General features: G+C 39.1%; 1 protein-coding gene across 1 annotated transcript in view; it reads left to right on the top strand.

Moving 5' to 3' along the window:
- The window catches only part of xxylt1 (xyloside xylosyltransferase 1), a 57,625-nt gene extending 38,499 nt beyond the window's left edge, over window positions 1-19,126 (top strand). Inside the window, exon 5 of the mRNA XM_036586761.1 lies at window positions 15,765-19,126. Within this exon, the coding sequence (XP_036442654.1) occupies window positions 15,765-16,161 (397 nt within the window). The 3' untranslated portion in view covers window positions 16,162-19,126. The remainder of the gene's footprint in view (window positions 1-15,764) is intronic.
- Window positions 19,127-20,466: the final 1,340 nt, after the last annotated feature.

Raw genomic sequence — 20,466 nt, 5'->3', positions numbered from 1 at the left:
TGTCTGCAGTACGTTGCTGCCTGAATGTTGTTTGCCTGATTCTTTCTATGATGTTTAGAAAGTTCTTTGGTCCAATACTGAGAATTAGGGTTGTAGCTGGTGCCAGACTTTTCTGCACTAAAGGAAGTGATTCTAATGCCTCGGGCAACACTGAGAGCAGCTCTGGTCCATGTAAACAGATCTCTGTCAGTCCTCACATGTTGGGCCGTGTCCTGCTTCTCTCCTCATAAATTAGGGGGAACCCCCACTAGGTCGGCACGTCCAGTTCTAAGTACATGCGCGGTGAGGGCTTTATACGTCAGTTACCGCATCTGACTGGGTTGGGCCTTACCGTCTGAGGGCCTAGTACGGTGTCATTACTGTCCTGCATTGCCCAGCAAGCCCCGCCCCCCCCGACTGTTAGCGATAACCACCCTTGCTGGCCAGGCCGGTAGTTCTAGGGTAAACAATTCATTAAGATTTATCATGTTTGGCTTGGAGATGAGAGGCTGCCAAATGTACTGGCACTGTGACATGATGTAAAGATCTTGATGTGAGGTCGAAGGTGGCCTCTTCAAGTGTTATTCGGTTGTTTGTCAATTAGCTTAAACATTTGTTATCATTTCATTTGTAAATCGATTTCAGACATCAGGCCAAACAGTGAAATGCCAAGGAAATGATTGTGCTATCTACATCTACATAGCTTTAAGTAGTTAGTAGTAGTAGCCTTCTTGTTTCTGTTCAAACAACATACAGTTAGCCAGTATAGTCTTCTTTGTCATCTTCACATACATTTGGAGTGCAACGACAGCAAGAAAAAATATGTCTTAGACAGAAATTCTTTAAATGTTTTCAGTTTAAATTTGCTTATCCTGGAATTCCTTAATCTACAAACATGATAAGACATATCATTTGTTAAAAATTAAATTAAATCACTTGGCTCTATGGTAATCTACACATATTATTCCTATATCCTAACGGCTTGAACAATAACATTAGCTGAGGTAACTTACCATGATCATCTGTCTGTTTACCTAAAAGACTGGCTGCCTTTCTCTGTGTGAGTTTCAAGCCTACTGTAGTCTAATACTACTACTGTGGTCTTATACTATACTGTGATCTGCTGTGGCTTTTTACTCACATTTGGACAGTGAAAATTACAAGCAGAAAGTGTTTTTATAACTGCTATAGTTTTATCTTGTTTTGTAACAGATAAACTTTTGACTTATCATTCTTCAGTGCCTTTATTATTGTGTAAATGTTTGGTTTTTGTTTTGATTTCCTAGATATGTTTTGTTTTGTTTCCTATATTTGGAAGTCCATGCACAGTTTAGTTTTTATTATCATTCACATTTGTTGAAGGTAATAGAAAAGTCAAGATCTTAAGGCAACAAAGCCATGCAATGTAGTGCAACCAGTAATTCAAAAACCGCTTTTATGGTGTTATCCTTCTTACAAATTCTGAACCATTTTGCTAGTCGTCCTCATAGAGCCACAGTTACTGTAATTAGCATTCTGTTTTGTTCCAGCTGACCACAAGATGTGGTGCGAAGCACATGGGATTACATACCAACAGAGTCATAAGAAATAGGACTTGCCTAGAGTGAAGCTGAGTTAGCATCAAGTACCACTACATGAGATGAAGTCAGTCTGACCCTGGAACTGAGAGCATATGCCATATCCAAGAAGTTGCTAATAGACACCAATCAATGAAGCCCCTTTCTTTACCTCTTAGGTTGTACAAATACTTCATTTATACCTGTCATTCTAGCAGACAAACATTGGTCTGTCTGAAAAAAACCATCAGTCTTGTTAACAAAATTCAAGGGCATAAAACACTTTGGGCTGACTGTAAACACTGAACGTCCTTCTCATCAGTGAAGGAAGTAGCTTCACACTCGGCACTTGTTCTAGCCACTGTGTCATGCTTTGGCTTCCTAAAGGGAGATATAAAGACCAGTTGTGTTATATGATAGGGATTTCATGATCTTGGGCGCAATGTATTCTGCACTGAACTGGCAAGTACGCTATATGGCCAGTATGTGGACACCTGACGATCACATCCGTACAAGTTTGTTTTATATTTAATTCCAAAACTATAGGCGTTAATATAGGGATCCATACCATTATCCCTCCTCCACCAAACTTTACTGTTGGCACTATGCATTCTGGTAGGTAGCGTTTACCTAACATCTGCCCAACCCAGATTCATCAACCATGCTGCCAGATAGTGAAGCATGATTTATCACTCCAAAGAGTTTCCACTGATCCAGAGTCTAGTGGCGTTGTGATTTGCACTGCTTCAGCTGACGCTTGGCATGCATATCGTGATCTTAGGCTTGTGTGCAGCTAATCAGCCATGGAAACCAATGTTATTAAGCTTGCAGTGCACATTTCTTGTGCTTATGTTTTAAGAGGCATGTTTAAACTCTAGAGTGAGTGATTTTATACACCTCTTAGCAATAGGTATGGGTGAAACACCTGAACTCAGTAGTTAAGAGGGGTGTCCACATTCTTGTGGACATATTACGTGCCTTTGGAGCAAGCAGTAAGCTGAACAATAGAAATTCTAACTGGTGTGCTGGACTTGGAAAGAAAAATGCACAAAAGAAGTACCTGTTGCTGATAGCCATGGGTGTATGAAGTAACTGGTTTTAGGAAATAACTGAGTCTGTGAAGATTAATTATGGGATGAAACATAGTTATGTGGGGCCACTGAATAGTGTGAAAACATGCTGCCAAAACTTGGTCCTACGTTCCAGCACCATGACCCTCAGCTATGGCACTAAGCAGTTGAAACAGCCATATTTGGAGACTGCAATGCCGAGATGTGACAATGAGTTAGATAAGCCAGAAACATGCCATAATCTCTGGCAGCTCCCCAGTGACTGAGGGGAGACATCATAGCATTCTCTGGTAGCCTTTTCCACATCTGCAGTATGTTATTTGGGTCTCATTTGTGTATCTGCACTCCACAGACAGGTAGTACACATTGAATTAAGCATCTCCTCTGGAGAATCTGCCGTTTCTGGTGAAGCCATCTTAATCCTACTGAGATGGTACCTTAGGGGGCCCTTGGGACTTTGCATTTCTTAACTCTTAAAACTCTTTGTGGCACTGGGTGCTAATGTCAGTGTGAGCCACCAGCACCACCAGAGTAATACCCTCAGTAACGTTGCACCAGTAGAGACCTGGAGCCAGTACAAGAATATCAAATTGGCTTCTGTTTTGGAACGATTGGAGAGCATAGTTTGGGGAACCACGGGTAACAGCCCATGCTAGTAGTCAGCCTGTAAACAGGGGTAGCAGCCAAAGTTGTGACATTGGTGTTACTCTGGTTCAGAGTAATCCATGCATGTGGCACTAAAGCACACGGAGGACAGGATAGGACACAAGACAATGCAGGTGTATTACTATCTGTATCACATTATGCCACAGAGCGACTTTTTTTGGTGTAACCTCCATGCTTCACACCACCTCTGGAGGTCATCTCAGTCTAACAGAATTAAATTTATAGGATGATGACCTAAATAAACAACCTAATTTAATCAGTTTTACATAGTCATATCAATACAATCATATCACATAACTCAAGATGAAAAAAAAATAAGAGAACTGATCCATTTGACGTTTAGCAGTGTGTGTGGGGCCAGTGCATCCTATAGTCTAATTCCTAATCAAGAGACACAATATGTCTTCTCTATTGAAAATTGCACTGAATCCTCCTATTCGAAATTAGTCATTACATTAATGAGCCCAGTTATAATAGTGAGTTATGTTTGCAAACCTGATAATTCCAGTTGGTCCAGTATGTAGGCTAAAGGCATTTTGTCTTGAACACTGAACACTGAAACAAGTTATAACAAATGATGAAAATTCACTTTAATTCCTGTGATATTTGATTTTAAATCTTTCTTATTACTAAAATAAGAAAAATCTATATTATCTGTATGTATGATATTTTGACTTTTTTCACTTCATCTATATTTCAGAAGCACATTGTATTAACCGAATTTCAGACACTTTGGTACAAGTTCTCTAAAAGTTGTTTTAAGTTAGCTTATGATCTACCCTTCATAATCTGTAGAGCTGCATTTGCCCGTTGAAATACTAGATGCTGTATATGTTTTTGTTAGTCCATTTGAACTTTAGTGATCAAGCACAAATTGTACTCAGACAGGTCACCTCACATGCCCTGGGAAGCACACGCACCACAGTTGCTGAATGACTGAGAGAACGGAAGTGAAGCAACTTTAAATAGATCCGATGAATATTCATGCATGTTTGTCTTCTGGGAGAAAATAACTTGGTGCATCAGTTTTATAATTGCAGTCATCATGTGTTTGTGAGCTCCCCTATTATGGAGTATGGTTCATTGTGAAGTTTCAGTCAAACCTGTTTTGAGAACTTTTCCCCTTTTGGCCTGTTTAAATTGCTATAGTCATGTTTTTCTTTTTTTTTCTTTTTTTTTCCTTTTTTTTGAGAGTAAGTTGAGATCAGTTGCCATGTGAAGAATTAGTTAATTTGTAATGGTCTAATCATTTTTAACATGTGATCCTATTGGTGGACATCACATGAGTCTTAGGTAAAGGGCAACTTAATTATGTTCTGGTCCAACTGTTACAGTAGATTATGCTTAGGTCTTGGAGTTCAGGCTTTTACACTGGAAGTGCCTAAGTACAAAGAGGGACACCCGTGCTGTCTCTGCAGAGAACGCTGTGGCAAGCATTGCTTGCCTCGGCTGGGGCGCGGTACAGGCTGTTCTCTCAGAGCACCTCACAGTGACTCCACTATGGTGTTTAGCTGTTTTAGCTGAACGCACAGTGGAAGAGCAGATGACCTGGCAGCTCAGTGCTGAGACTCTTGGCTGTAATTGCCATCCTGGTCTGGAGGAGAGAGGGAGCAGTCCGGTGTGGGATGGCAAAATGGCACAATCACAGAAGTGGGCAGAATGCATTGAGACAGGCCTGGCAGTGGGTAGTGCTGCTCTTCCAGCTGGCTTGTCCACACGTCCACTGCTACAGGTGCCCATGAATGTCAGAATGTGCTGGTACTTAAGGTTATATCATATAGTCATATTATCACTTTGCTTGCTCACTTCATTTAACCCTTAGATGGGACTGTAAATGTAATTACATGATTACATATTTAAATACATAGTAAGTTCACATTTACCTGCGATTTACATTCTCTTAACAGGTTCAAGACTGCACTTTTGAATTTTAGCCCTTTGTTTTGATATCAAGCAATGATAAAAACCATTTAAAAAAAGATTTCTTATGCCCGACGATAACTTTTCATCAAATAATGATCATAATTAAAATATCTTCTATTTATAAATTTAAACATGCTATTCATTTAAAGCATAGAATCTACACTTTGGACAGAATTTCTGGCAATTTTATAACATTTAGTTGACGCTGATAAATAGAGCGACTTAAAGTGCTTTGTTGTCCATTCAGAGAAGTATCCTCAGTACAAATAGAGTCCAACCTTGAGCTTAGATAGTGCCAAAAATAAGAATCAGTGCTGATCTAAATAGAAAGATATGCAGAAATAAGACATTTCAACTGCAAGATTAGTGTTCATCTAAGTGCTTCATGAAGAGATGGTTCTTCAGTCGACCTTTGAAGACAGTGAGGGACTCTGCTTCTCAGACAACCAGTGGAGGTTTGCTCCATGACCTCTTTGCCAAAACATAAAAGAGTCTTGATGCCGCTGCAGGTAGCCCTTGAAGCCGAACACATCAGTAGAGTGACATGGCTCTACTTAGAATGATTGATGACAAGTCCTGCTGCTGTTTTTTGGATCATGGGCTTGATGACTAGGAATGAGTTGCAGTAGTCAAGGCTTGATGACAAGAGACTGAACCAAGCAACTGATTGGCCTTATTAGAGAGAAAGGGTTGAATCCTCAGGATGTTGTAGAGGAGAAACCTGCATGACAAAGTCAATTTTGCAACAACATTAACCGATAACAATAACTGGTCATCGAGACTTACACCAAGGCCCCCATGGATCTTCAGATGAAATGACCATGAAGCTTCAGGTAGTGGGCTGCTATCCATGATGAGGTGTCAGCCAGACATGCCGAGATGTGACTGGAAATCTGAGTATTAGAAGTTGGGAAGCATAGCAGTGGTCTGAGAAGCCATGAGAGGACAGCACATTGCCAAGAGATCAAGTGTTATAAGGAACACAGGGCCCAACTCCAAGCCTTATTGGACATTGTATTCCTTCAAGGGACCTGATAAAAGCACCCCACCATGTAGGACTCAGACCACTTCCATGCAGAGCCAGTGATTCCAAGCTTCATGTATTATTTTTCATTTGTTTCTATAATACTATTTATTTAAAATTTTTAATAGTTTTGATGACACATTTATTTTTATTGCAGTTATTGCAGTTACTGCTTTTTGTTGTTGTTTTTGTAATAGTTTTTGTTATCAACCTGACTTCCTTTTAGTTGCATAATGGTGGGTTATTGTGGTGAAAAAGGAAACAAACTTGAATATCCATTATTTAATCCTGCATTTGTTTTGTAATGTGACTTTCTGTAGTCACTTTAAGCTGAATGCAGCAGAAGTAGTGGCTTTGGATGCCATACATACATAACATTCATAACTGTATCAGGTGGTGTTGATTTTGTTTGTTTTTCTTTGTGAAAACAGCATTTGACCATATGGCTCACGTGAGAAGCTAAAGGTTGTGGCACACTGAAAATTTAAAACATCTGTTCTTGTCCCTGAGGCAGCTATTTTAACCCATGTAAGTTGCACAGGGCCATATTTGGCATGCTTTATTTTCTTCCTCATAACTAAATAAATTACATATTAGGTTTAAAGTACATAATGAAGAAATTATAGTAGTTAGTGAGTAAAAAGTCTTAAAATAACTGAATGACTTAAGCCTGCGCTTTAAGGAGTTAAGTGCTCTCCATGCTTTTCTATCAAAAAAGAAATGAGTCTTGCCATGTCTCTCTCACCAAATTGATTTGGAAACTTGATTTTTCTTTTTTTCTGTGGTGTATTATTTCCTAGAAAACATCTTTATTGCATTCATCTTTTCGTTTTTTATAGACAGACTGAGTAAAATAACATATTGAGCTCTTGGACAGAGATCATCCCATTAACAGCTGACTATTTGACATATCTGACATTTCAGATTCCCAGATCCTTGGAATCAAATTATTATCTTGATATTACTTTGTGAAAGACTGGGGTTAGAAGAAAAATAAGTCTTTCATATAGCTTGAGAAAAGGTGGAAAGAAATCATATTTTGTTTTGTTAAATGTGGAATATTCAAGGCAAAAGAATGACACTGGTTCTCAATACATGGCCGGAGGCAGCATCCATTTTTCTAAAGTTATTGTTGTGCATACAGCCTTGTTTTGTAGAAAGAAAAAACATACTTTACTTTTGTGTCACGTTTAAATTTCTTGACATTGAAACAGAAATCAGAAAATTTCAGAATTGCAGACTTATTGTGTGTTGTATCGTGTTGTGCAGTCTGTCTGAAAGCTTACCTTTTTAGGTGACAACACTGGTGTTGCAGAAAAATATGGCAGCATGCAGAGAAATACACTTCAAAACATGTTTTATTATTCAAAAACAGCCAAAAGAAATCACTAGGTCTGTTGGGTGAGTAACAGAGGCTGCCTCTTCAGATGAGCTACTGAGATAACAGACTTAACCAGTGTCACGTTGGATGCTGATGAGGATTCATTGTCTGCTACAGAGAGTTGTTTATCCTCAGTGGACAGTGTGCCAAAACATTAGTCCGAGAAGTATATATTCATTGTTTCTGGACCTAGCTAACATGAGGTAGAGCAGTTAGCGTAGTTTGCTATACAGCAAACCCAGCTGTCTCTGCCTTCTAAGCCACGTCCTTGACGACCTTGACAGTGCACCTACGTTCAGACACTTGTTTTGAACTAGCAAACTATAACACAACTTATTTGCGAAGATGTGCCAAACCATTCAATTCACTAAAATGTTGGCATTTATATTTTACTGTCTTCTCTTGATGAAATGTAACTGATACATGTATACTGATTTTCTTATTCGAATACTAGCATCTGACCAGCTTATCCAAGTACTTGAGTACATGTGCTCTCATGTGAGTCTCTAGGATTATGGTTCATTGCTTAATCTCCTGTGTAATTACTAGGGGTGGGAATCTCTTGCCACCTCACAATTCGATTTTGATTTAGTGTGCCAAAATGCAATTATAAAATGGTTTTTGAGGCATCTTGATGAATCTCTCTCTCTTTTTTTTTTATTTCTCTAGCCTATATGACTTTCTCTTTCTTATGACACACATGCAAGGGACTTGCATGCTAATGGCACCCCCTGCTAGAAAAACTGCTACAAATGCTCTGCTCAAGTAAAAAAAGCTATGTCCATATGTTTTCAGTTATAGTGCAGTCACTCTCAAATTCAGCTATGACTGTGGAAAACCATGAAGTATATTTTTTTCATAATTTTACAGCTCATCTGAACCATTGGGACTCTTGCTGTACAGAAATTGTGAAGAATATTCCTTAGATGGTATGTTGCATTCTGGGAAACGCTGAGCAATTTTATGGTGTATGCTGCAGCTTTACAGTCTAGCCCTTATCATATTATGATGTGTTGTCAATCAATTCAGAATCTTATGAGACAATCACGATTGCATTCCCCACCCCTAGTAATTTCATTTGAATAGTACACAGTAGAAAACATAATGATGACTTTAATCAGTTGATTATAATTCATTTATAACTTTCACAACATTAACAGTGTTCACTGTTGTGCAAAACCTTGCATCTCCATTTTTGTTGTTTACTTTTTTGCCACGTGTTAAAATGTCATGCTAAAAACATTACTTGGAAAAAAAAATCTTGTTATTGTAACTTGTATTACAAAGTTTCCCCCAAGTCCTGTATTGAGCACAGCTTGAGAAGACATATCTGTGTACATGTGCATCATGTGGACCTACATGTACTAGCCAGGCTGCACTTAAAATATTAACCAGCTTTAAACTATCACTGTTCAGCCTTCTCATTTGATAAATTCTTGTTGCACTCTTACCACCTTGGAATATTCCTTAGTGTTTGACTTGTTTGTGCAGAACATCTGTGTTGGTCTGCCTCCTCCGTCCAGTGTGTGCTGCATTGCACGTAGCTCTCCTCTGGGTTTTGCTCAAATGGTATGGATTGATCTTGAGACCTCTCATTAAGTGGACATGAAGCACTGTTAAATGTTGCTATTTATGGTAGGGCCAGTAAAAATGAAGGACTCATCAAGCGGTCGTCAGAAATGGAAATGCTTGCTTGTGAAGGAGACTGAAGAAGCAGACGTAATAGGAAGTTTGACATCTTGTCCCCAACTGCTGATGTGCATTTATGTAATGGGCCTGACCACACAAATGCCCACAAGAGGGCCTATTCTAAACAAGGCCCTCAGTTTGCAATTAGTGCCATCACATGCTGGAACGCATGAACAAAAACATGTAAAATATCAGTTCTGTTAAGAGTATCTCCCTCAAAATAAACCTGGTTTGTCTTTAATATGGTAAGTTATTGCCATTTGACAAAGAAAACATAGTCATTAGAATTAAAAACGTTTTTAATACTAGTTAGTGTCCACAGGCTTTTCATGTGCACTTTTGGCAGATCATACTACGATTGTGTCACTGTGACTGAGGTCAAACCCCAGGACTGCCATATGTGCCTGCATAAAAATTGCACGTGGCTTTTAGATGCAACCTCAAGTCTTTGCGTCATCTAGGAGCAACTGACGTGGTTTGTTGCATGTTGCCTCAGGAAAATAGGGCCTCTATTTTATTTTATATATTTTCTCTCTCATTCCCTTTCTCTTTCAGACATTGGATTTGTCGTCAGATGAAGAGCAGCACTTTAAAACCGAATGCTATCAGACTGAGAGCTTGTCCTCTGGTGTTCGTTGGGTGACAGAGTAGATCATGCTCTCTTAGGGCATGACATGACCTCTTAAAAATGAAATGTCAGTGTGATCACACACATTCAGCCGTCTGTGATAGAGCTTCCCTTCAAGTAGAGCCTGTCTGACACAGACAGAAGTATTTTAGTTCAGTTCAAGGCCTGAGAGGTAATTTGCAGTGGGACTCTTACTTTGATTGTTGTTTTGGCTGAGATGAAGCAGCTTGTCTGATGTCTTGTCTTTGTTTTTGTGACCGGTATGTCTGGCTTCTGTTGGCCATGTGATCTAGCAGTAGCACAAAGTAAGATTGTCCGTGTTTTATTTGACAGCCATTTGTATGCCTCTGATTTTGTGAAGGTTAGGCCTAATTACTTTGTGGTGGCTGGTGGTCAAGTTTGGGTTATAAAATATGTCAAATAAGGTACAAACATATTGAAAGAGGAAATGGAGTATGCAGATGCTGTAGCAGTTCTGCTGACAGACTAAAGCGTTCAGCAGCACAAAGAGGTTTACATATTAAAATTTGTATTATTTGAAAATAAACTGGATTTACAACATTTTCCATGCTGACATACGTGCCTGGGATTTGGGAAAACATCAATGTATGACAATTTAAAGCTAAAACAGTCTGCAAACCATGTTAACATTAATCAAACTTTTAGGCACTGGACATGAGTGTGGCATGTTTTCATGTTGGATAAGGAGGGTTGAATGGAAACTGCTCCTTCAGATGAGCCTATACTTAAGCTAACACTAGAGCAAGTTGAGGCAATGCCATCATGAGGAGGAAACAGTTTGTACATGAGGTTGTGTCAAGTCTCAATGATAGCAGTGAAAGGACTAATTTACTATTATTGCTGTTCTCAGTAGCGGTTTGGTCTGAGGAGACCACTCTATTTTGAACACTTGATAGAAGAAGCCAGTAGGGGTGCAACTGAAATATTTCCGTTTTTGAATCTTCTGTAGAATATTTTCTAGAATATTCTATAAGAACAAGGAAAGCCATGATGTTTTTCACTTTAATGATTAATGATTAAATTAAAAAATGCTGTTTTATTTTATTTGTTTTATTATTATTAATTTACAAAACTTGAAATACTACAAGATAATGGAAAAACACCACCGTTAGCAATTATTGTCATCACTAATAAACAAGTATTGTCATATGCTGACAAACTGCAACGTTTGGTGCAGTTTTAATTAATTTAAGTTTCTTTCTGCTCCAGATGGACTGCTTGCTAGCCAGCACACTGTTGTTTATTCTCACAAATAAATGCAGTGCTACCTAGCAATTCAGAGGAGCAGCAAAAGCATTTGGACTGCACCAGGCAATTAAAACCGACATTATCACATTAAGCTGAAGTTAGCTTCTTAATCGCCAGTTTCTTATTTGAATTTTCTGTTCCACCTTAAACAGTACAGGTGCAGAATGTATCTGCTGTACCATTTAAGGTGGAACAGTGAAAAGAAGCTGGCTAATAGGAAGCTTCTTCAGCCTATTATTGCCTTAAATTAGAGCTCTTATACAGACACTGAGACATTCTTGACCCTTTTTGCGACCCTTTTTCAGCATTAAAAATATTAACCCTAAACCACTGTTTTTGTGTGAGGTGCAGGCAGATTATCTTGTTCTGTTTATATGTAAGGTAAGCTGATTTTTTTAGTCCCATAGAGAACACCAAAGCCAATATTATGAATGCTTTACAATTCTGATTTGTTTTGTTAGGGTTTTTTATTTCTACTAAACAATGTTTAATTTAGTTAAATGGATGAGTCACCTCTGCACTTAAAGTTCTAAAGTAGTGACATGCCCCTTCCAGTTAGTGAATTCACCTATTTTGAGGTGCATCTCAAAATTTTTTGACTGACTCAAAGAAAAATTGCTGACTCATGTATTGATATTGTGCACCCGCACCTTGTACTTTCATAGAATAGCACTGCCAATAGAATGGAATGCTCTGGAGCAGCCTTACCTGAGCCACATCAAGCTTCATTTAGAGTGAAATGAAGCACCCCAGCATTGGGCAGTGGAAGTGGGGTGATAGAGCACCTTGGGGCTGATTTGGACCTCACTAATGCTCCTGTGGCAGAATGCAATCAAATCATCACAGCAATGTTCCAATATGTAGTGTACAAATTTACCAGAAAAGTAGAGGCTGTTAATACAACAAAGAGGAGACATATTCCCTAACAATACCCATGATTCCAGGGGAAACAATTGAATTAGCAAATGCCTATGAACTTTTGGATGTATAATGTAGCTGCATATCACTGTTGTCGGAAGAAAAACCTCTTATCTCCAAAATGGTAACTTTACAGGAGAAGGGAAAAACCTACTTTACTTTTAATGTAAGTCAATGGAACCAGAATTTTTTTCCATTATGATCCGTTTATTTTTGTCCATTCATCATGAAATTTACACACAGTGTAAAGGGCAACAGGTATTTTCAAATTATGTCAAAAACTGGAAAACGTCAAAAATGGAGATACAAGGTTTTCTTCCGACAACAGCGATATATAATGAACAAGAAACGTATGCTTGATGTCTTGAAACGACTGTGTGTGTAAATATACTTTGGAATAGAATCAAACGCTAAATGCAGATCTGTCTTCATTTCAGTTACCTTTCAAGTTAAACTGATTTTTGGATTCTGAATTGTGAGGGTTAAAGAACACACAAAGAAGAGCCCTTTTCAGACTTTTCTATTAAGGCTTCTCTTTGAAAGTGACTGCGCATGTTTAAGCTTAGTGCTTTCATGAAAGTTTACCTCAGTAGTCCTCAGCTCTAGCAGCCTCCTCTAGTAGCTCTGCTAACTAAATTGAAGTCAGAGACAGGAAGATAAAAGCCATGTTTCCGTGTCCTCTCCTCAGCCTCTGCTCTTCTGCTGTCAGTTGAACCTGCCACAAGAAGTAGCCTGAGCAATCGCTTTGTTGTTTCCTCAGCTCATTCTTTTTGAGAAAGTCAGTGAGAGAGCAGCTCTGAACCTCTGCCTCTGAAGTTTCTTCTGAGAGGGAATCTGCTCATGACATCAGAAAGATTTTGCCTCCACACTGTGTTTTCTCAGCCCTTTTGGACTCAGACATTTCCCTTAAGAAGTTATATAGTGTTTTGACTCCACTGGTCATCCTGCTGCAGTTGTGAATGGAGGAAACCTGGAGGAGTCCACATTTGGGCATAGAAAAACATAGTTGGGATTTTAAGGATTTTTGGAATGCCAAAGCTGGCTGCATTTCTCAGGCAAGAGATCACATCCTGTTTGTGTCCAATCAGTTTCTGGGTTTCAGGGGCTTTCCTTAAATCTATTTTCATTGTTTATCCAGGTATTTCCTGAGTCTGCAGACTGGAACTGATCTGCTGTGTACCTACAAGCCATAGCCTCATGAAATTGTTTGATTTTTTATTTTTTTTGTTTGGTCCATAATTGGTTTTGATAACTGTTGTTATTTCTTTATTTTCTTGAAAATTACTTTGTGTATCATCTCAGGATCACTGCAATCATATATGTACAGTTGTATTCAAACGTTTGGGTCCCCCTGGTCAAATTACATGTCTTGTTGAACACCTTCTTCACAGAGAACACATTTCAGCACGTTTTATACCACAATTACTCATTATTTATGTGGAAAAGAAAAATATAAAATGTGGCCTGTGCAGAAGTTAGGACATTTTTTTACAAAGCAAAAAAAATAGCACATTAAAATGCATATTTAGAGGATGTGTTATTTTCACTTAAAATCAAGAAAACATTTCATTTTACCAGGGGTATTGAAATTTTATACATTTCCTACCAGTCCTTGTATATCCATTTGTAACAATTTTGGATAGAATAACAGCTGACGTGTACTGGAAAATGCATTTTTATTTTTTAAAGGTGTTATTAGTCATACTATAGCATAGATGTTTTCGTATGTGCAAAGCCCACTCCCAACAACGTATATCATGAAAAAAAGATCTATAATTCAGAACACTACAGATGTTTTCTAGGAAAAAATAGTGTATTCTATGTATGGCCTGGATCAAAGTCATAGTATCCTAATTCAAAGTCATAAGGGAGTCTGTTTTTCCTTGAAGTCCCCTAGCTTCACTTATCAAGCCTATTAGGAGAAGAGGTCCCCTGGGATTCCATGCAGAGAGTGGTATGGTGTGTTGGTGGGGGGTGACTACTGGGTTACTGGCTGGTTTAACGTAGAAAGACTGCATACAGTGTGTAGGTGGAGGAGAGGTTGCTGAGTTGGCAGTGGCCTTTGGCACACCATCTGGCTCCTGCTTCTTCACTTTTCCTGTTATGTGAATGTCATGTTTTTTGTTCAGCTGCAGCACTGTCCTTTAGAGTCGCTGTGAAGCCACAGTCCGCCAGCTGGAGGAGAGCCAGGCATGCTCCGTGCCTCCATTAAAGCACTTTGACCCTCGAGTCTTGTGGTTCTCACTTCCTTTCCCATACCATATTAGCCTTCAGTTCAGTTGCTATGATGGAATTTTACTCTTCTGTTTACTCACAGTATCGGTCATCAAGTCTTCACTGTTTGACATTAGACTTTGCCCAGAGCATCTTATGATCACTTTTCAGTGACACTGAGCTTGTGGCACATTCCTCTTGTAATAGAGACATTCAAATCAAATTTTTGCCTCCCATGTAAATACTGACTATCCAAATGAGTCCAAAATAAGATCTGAAATGGAAATTCCCGGAACCCAAACTGAAATCCAAGATATATGCAGCCAAACACAAAAAGCTGACAATAAAGAAAAACAGCTGACAAACCTACTAAAAGTATTGCAGTATGGCAGCTACAGTATGTGCCCTGAAATCCAACGTTCGAGACGACAAAGAACTGTTGGTCATGCAATGCAATGAATTCGGTTATTTTTTTTCTTCATTTCAAAAGCTGATGCTACAGATGGTGTTAACATACTAGCAGGGGCTTTCTTTTCTGCTTCTGTTGCTTTGCTGTATTCTGCATATTGAGCAAAAAGTCTTGTTCAAACCTGTAAACCTCTTGATACTTGACATGAACAGAGATTATAAATCACTTGTGTAATGGTGTTTGTAGAAACCAGGAGGTAGATCCATGCAGCCAAAATTTTCTCTGCTCAAGCTGTCAAACTGACGCTGCAGGAGAGTAGTGCTTTTAAGTGCTTTTAATCACTATTTTTCATTTTTATTAGCATTCAAGTACTTTTTACAGCCTTAGATTTGACACTTTGCTGTAGGCCTATTTAATATTTGTTTGCTAATGCAGATGGACGTTTTTGGTGGCCAGAATTTCAGTGCGTCTCAACTCCATGTACATTGAAATGAGTATACTTTATAGTCTTTAGTGTAATGTTTGCTAATTGAATTTGATTGCCCGATCTGACTCAATCAGATTCGATTACAGTGTCTTAAATAGGCTTTTCAGGCTGCTTATGAGCGAAGTAGCCTACTTCTCTTTTGTCTCTGAATGTGCTGTTACTCGTACTGCTAACTGTGTAACAGTTGTGCACTAACATTTCACCTGCAGCTATCTGTACTGTGTCCTGATGAAAGGTTGTTAGCTTTACTGCATTCAAAGCCACAGTTATCATGAGCTGCTTTTCGACTGTTTTCTTTTTCCAGATTTCTAAAATGTGCCTTAATGACAAGTTGTGTAATATAGTTTATGTCACTTCTACGTCAGTGGCATAAATAGAGTAAAATAGCCTTGACAAAGGATTAGAATTTGATTGGATTTAATATATCTGATACCGATCCATATTATATGATTTGATCGGCTACACTACTTTTTTTTCAGGTCAGATTAGGATATACTTACCCTTATACAATGTTTGTAACATTTGGTTTCTTTTCCTCTTTATTGCTTTAGGCACACCTTCTGGCAGTACCGCAAAGAGAACCCCAAGTCCCGTGTGGGTGAGCCCCCTCCAAATGGCCTGCCGGGCTTCAACAGTGGGGTGATGCTGCTGAACCTGGAGGCTATGAGGCACTCAGCCCTGTACAACAAGCTTCTGGAACCTGAACGAGTGGCCCATCTGGCTGAACAGTACCACTTCAGGGGCCACCTTGGAGACCAAGACTTCTTTACCATGATAGGTATGGAACATCCAGAGCTGTTCTACCAGCTGGCCTGTGGCTGGAACAGGCAGCTGTGCACCTGGTGGAGGGATCACGGCTATGGTGATGTCTTCCAGCTCTACTACCAATGCGATGGACCAGTTTACATTTACCATGGAAACTGCAACACTGCTATACCTGATGACTGAGTGCGACAACATGTTTATATACCTCAAAGTTTATATCATCTCTTGCTAATGCAGCATTGTGCAGTGGGCCTTGACCAGTGAGTAGTGAGCACATGTGCTAAAGGTTTAAATTAGGTGGATCTAGGATCCAGAGGGGATTTAATGAGGATCTCTACTATGAGAAAACACTTGGTATACTTGTACTATTATACTGTTTATTCACTTTGCATCAGATGTTATCATATGTTTAGCCCAAATATCATATTTTTCAGTAGCTGCTACACCATATTCTCTGTGATCATCACTTTTCTTTAGTATTCTCTACATGACAGCTTTTTCTACCTTTTGCGATCATCCGTTTGCTTTTATCAAAACTTTGTAATGACTTCCAGTCAACAGAGCTACTCCTCTGCACTTCCGCATGCAAATGAGGTAACATTGCTTTTATTTTGAGCTCATTGAAGATGCACCATGCTGAGGCATCTGATCCAGCTGCTCTTTATTAAGCCTGTGATTAGTTGTTTTCAAACAGCGGGGTGAAGAGCAATCAGCATTTTTTCTCCGCCGCCCCATAACGCTGTGTTCTCCTGTTTACCAATAGAGGCCTGTGCTGTGGCGTGTCATGCTTACTCTGGTTCCTCCATGCAGGCTAGTGAAGCCAGAAAGAGTGGAGAGTGCTGGCACACATAATCTCCTTGTTTCTCTGCCTTTCATCTGTGCAGATAGCAATACAATAGCCCCCCAAGCCATCCCTTCAGAGCAAGCAGCTGATGTGTCCAGTTTAAGAAGGCCCAACCACGTGGGAGTATTTATGCAGTGATGATGCGAGGGGAAAAGCATGCTGACCCACTTTTCCAAGTTTTGCACACCGTGCTTAGAAACCTGACAGTCTCCAAGCTCTCTTGGCACTGCGCAAGTTCATGACTGCTGATGAGAATTAGGTTACTCTGGTTTGTGCATCATCACAAATAAGTGGAACAGAGAAGCCAAAACATCTTTAACATTCGACAGGCAGACCTTTCTCACTGTCTAGCCTCTGCGAGATTCCAGGAAAGCAGCATTGTTAGTGAGGTGCACGGATATGCCACAGAGGTGGGAAATGGGATTCCAGATATTCCAACAGGATTAACCTCCACTCTGTGCAAGGAGCGGGCAGCCTGCTAGACGTTGTCCTTGGCTGGCATTTATCAAGTAAGGCTCCTTTTGGCAAGCCTCCCCCAGACTCTATGCAAGTATGCAATAATCTGCGCAGCGTCAGATCAATGGTGCTGAGAACCAGGCAGTTATCTTGCCTTTAAAGTCCTTTGTGATGAGTTCTCTCATGTTTTGCCAACAAGTCATGAGACGCATTCCTGGTGGTTCTGTGTAACTTCTCGGATATTGTGAAGTTTTCTGAGTTGAAACTAAGCCACGTGACGCAACAGCACCAACAAATCAATCTCACATCAAGTCATAACTTTGAGAGCTTGAGTCAAGGACAGAGTGGTCCATGACTAAAACAGCATTCCATCTTTTTCTGGGGTCCACCAGTCAAGAAAGAGAAGTATTTTCACTTCTCATTTGATTTTTAATGAAACCTCCTTAATGTTTTGTTTTTTTTGTTGTTTATACTATCTATTTGTGTTCTATTTGTGTAATGAAGACATTGTGTTCATCCTGATTATCCTGTCTGTCCATGTTGCTTTAACAGTTATTGTGAATCTTATGTTTTCTATCAAAGGAACCACAAAGAACCTAAGGAAAGAATGTTCAGTTTTACAGAAGCACTTAAGCACAAAGATAATCTAAATGGAACATTAAAGATTTAAATAGTGGATACTCTTTCTGCCGTTTAATATGAGCTTAGTAACGCAGACTTTTCTCAGAACTGGCGCTAAGACCATATGTATGAAGAATAGACTGATTTAAACACTTTATTGAACCAAACAGTTCTTTCTCTATTATATTTTAGCCTGTGGTTTTTCAACCTTCAAATGTGATAAACTCTATTTATGAATGTCAACTGCAGAAGAACACTGTTTTGTCACAGAAGCAGAATGTATGAAAACCAAAGAGTAGCATTCCATCCGTTATTTTGACCGTTATCTGCACTTGACCTATATCTTGTGTGAATTGTTCATCATAGCTTATATTCAGATATAGCCAGATTTTTTGCACAATAATGGACAATTGACATTTCATGGACTTCCTAATGTATTCTATCAGTTATTGTTAACTGTTGCTTTGTCTTGAACCACATTGGTCATTTGATATTTTGACACCGTTTACAATAAATATTTAAAAAAAAAAAACTTTTTATGAGAAGAATTGAATAAGATTTTAAAGATTTCAGATTGGTTCAAATTTAAGGATTGGTTTAATCTTTAAACAGATTTCTACCCTCTTATTTTATTTTTTATTTTTTTTTTATCAGTTTTGCTCCAGGCCTGACACATGTCTGAGCTGGCTGTGCGTTCATATCGCTCGGTACCACTGAGAAGATCCAGCACAGATTCTCTGATAAAGACTGACTCACAAGACCCATTTCTGTCATCCATGCTCTCTCTGTGTCTCACTCCCTCACGTCTTTAGCCTGTAGCCTATATTTGGCATGCCCCCAGTCTGTTTCAAATGGCAGTTCTAGTGAGTTGGTACATAAAGATAGCTTTTATCAGAACAATATTAAAATTATATTTGTCAATATAAAACATACTTATTATGAAATCCAATGAAGTCAGTTTTAAGGTTATTATCACAACTGCAAGTTTGTGCCCAAAGTAGTATACAGTAGTTACACTAGAGTCTTTGAAGCTGTTTAATATTCACCATTAATACTGTGAGCCTTTTAGTTGCCACAAAGCCTTTCACTGAGTAGCGCTAATTATACTTTGTTATTAGACAATGCACAGTGCACCTGTAATTGGATTTTAATTGGCTTAGATCCTCATGCTGTACAAAATTATAGGTCTGTTCACCTTTCAAACAAACAATGCCTGTTCTTGTTTTATGGGCGCAAAATATTATGTGTAAAGCATGAATAACGTACCAATGTCCATTAAATCATATATTTCAGTGCACATCTAATCTTGAGTAAAACTAAAGGGTCATGTGGATTTTTCCACCCACACAGCTATAACAAAACGACCACACACATCTGCAATCAAGACAGCAACCTAGTGAACGCTAACCTACTAAGCATAACTATCCAGCACTCGCCTGCCTGTTGACTGTTCATTTATTCATCCAATCATGTTTTCCAGTTTTAATCATATTTTTGTCTTGCTGGATTTTTAATACAACATCCAATTTCGGTAGCATGCCGACCATTTTTAATATGTTACACTGTTCCCTGGAACTTTAAGGCCAGGTTGTGCTCTAGTGCTTTGATTACTTGGCATTAGAGAATTTTGGATTACAGCTGAGCTTTTGATGTTGGGAGCAACATTACACAGACCTCTTTTGTTTGTTGTCTTTCTCTTGTTTTGGTCAAGCACCTGTTCTGCATACTATACTTTCTTCCTTTTGATCTAGAACACAATTAAGATTGATAAAGTGAAGTCATTTCAGCTACTGTTCTGCTATTGAATATTATACTGTTTTTGGATGGTGCTGCAAGGCCTACAAACACAAACCGATACCTATATTAAGCGGATATGCAGACATATTGTGTCTTCAGGGTGTGTAACTCAGAGATGTAATTCACAGCTGTGAGGTCTGTTCTTATAATCTGTTTCTTTATTGCCGTCATGCTGACGAAAGGGAGGAGAATATAAGTAAGTTTGTGAGAAGGAAATGAAGACAGAGCTGACATTTCTGAATATGGATCAAACTCTCAGACCTCTTGTCTGCCTTTATGCAATATTCCTCTATCCAGTGGCTCTCTTGTGTGCCACAATCACATGCTTGTGTTTTTCACTGAGGGACGTTACACAGCATGCCTGCTAGTCCTTCTACCTCAGTCAAAAGAGCCATATCAGACATGGCATTGGGAGTCCTCTCCACAAGCCCCTTCTTAATGGGGATATGGACGCTGTAGTCTTCCTTTTCATGATTATTTTTGTCCTCTGTCTCGCCAGCTGCCTTCTTTTGCGAGGTCAGTCATTTGGACTGTGCTTACACACACTGTAGGATGCAGGTGAGAGCACAACTGACCTACATAGTTGTAACACACTGACCCATTTTCCCCTGTAAGATAACATCCTGAAGGTTTAAAGCATCAGTGTTTCTCATCCATTAGGTGTTCTGCTGTTTGGCCTATATATCTAGAAATGAGAAATAAGTCACGTACGTTATCCTTGAAAAAAAGTCAACGCATGTGAAAATGGAACTGCATTAAGGTGATTCAGT

This window comes from Colossoma macropomum, unplaced genomic scaffold (genome assembly GCF_904425465.1).
Source record: "Colossoma macropomum unplaced genomic scaffold, Colossoma_macropomum, whole genome shotgun sequence".
Classification (NCBI taxonomy): domain Eukaryota; kingdom Metazoa; phylum Chordata; class Actinopteri; order Characiformes; family Serrasalmidae; genus Colossoma; species Colossoma macropomum.
Note: the sequence above shows the minus strand (reverse complement) of the source record. Positions and strands in the feature narration are given on the sequence as shown.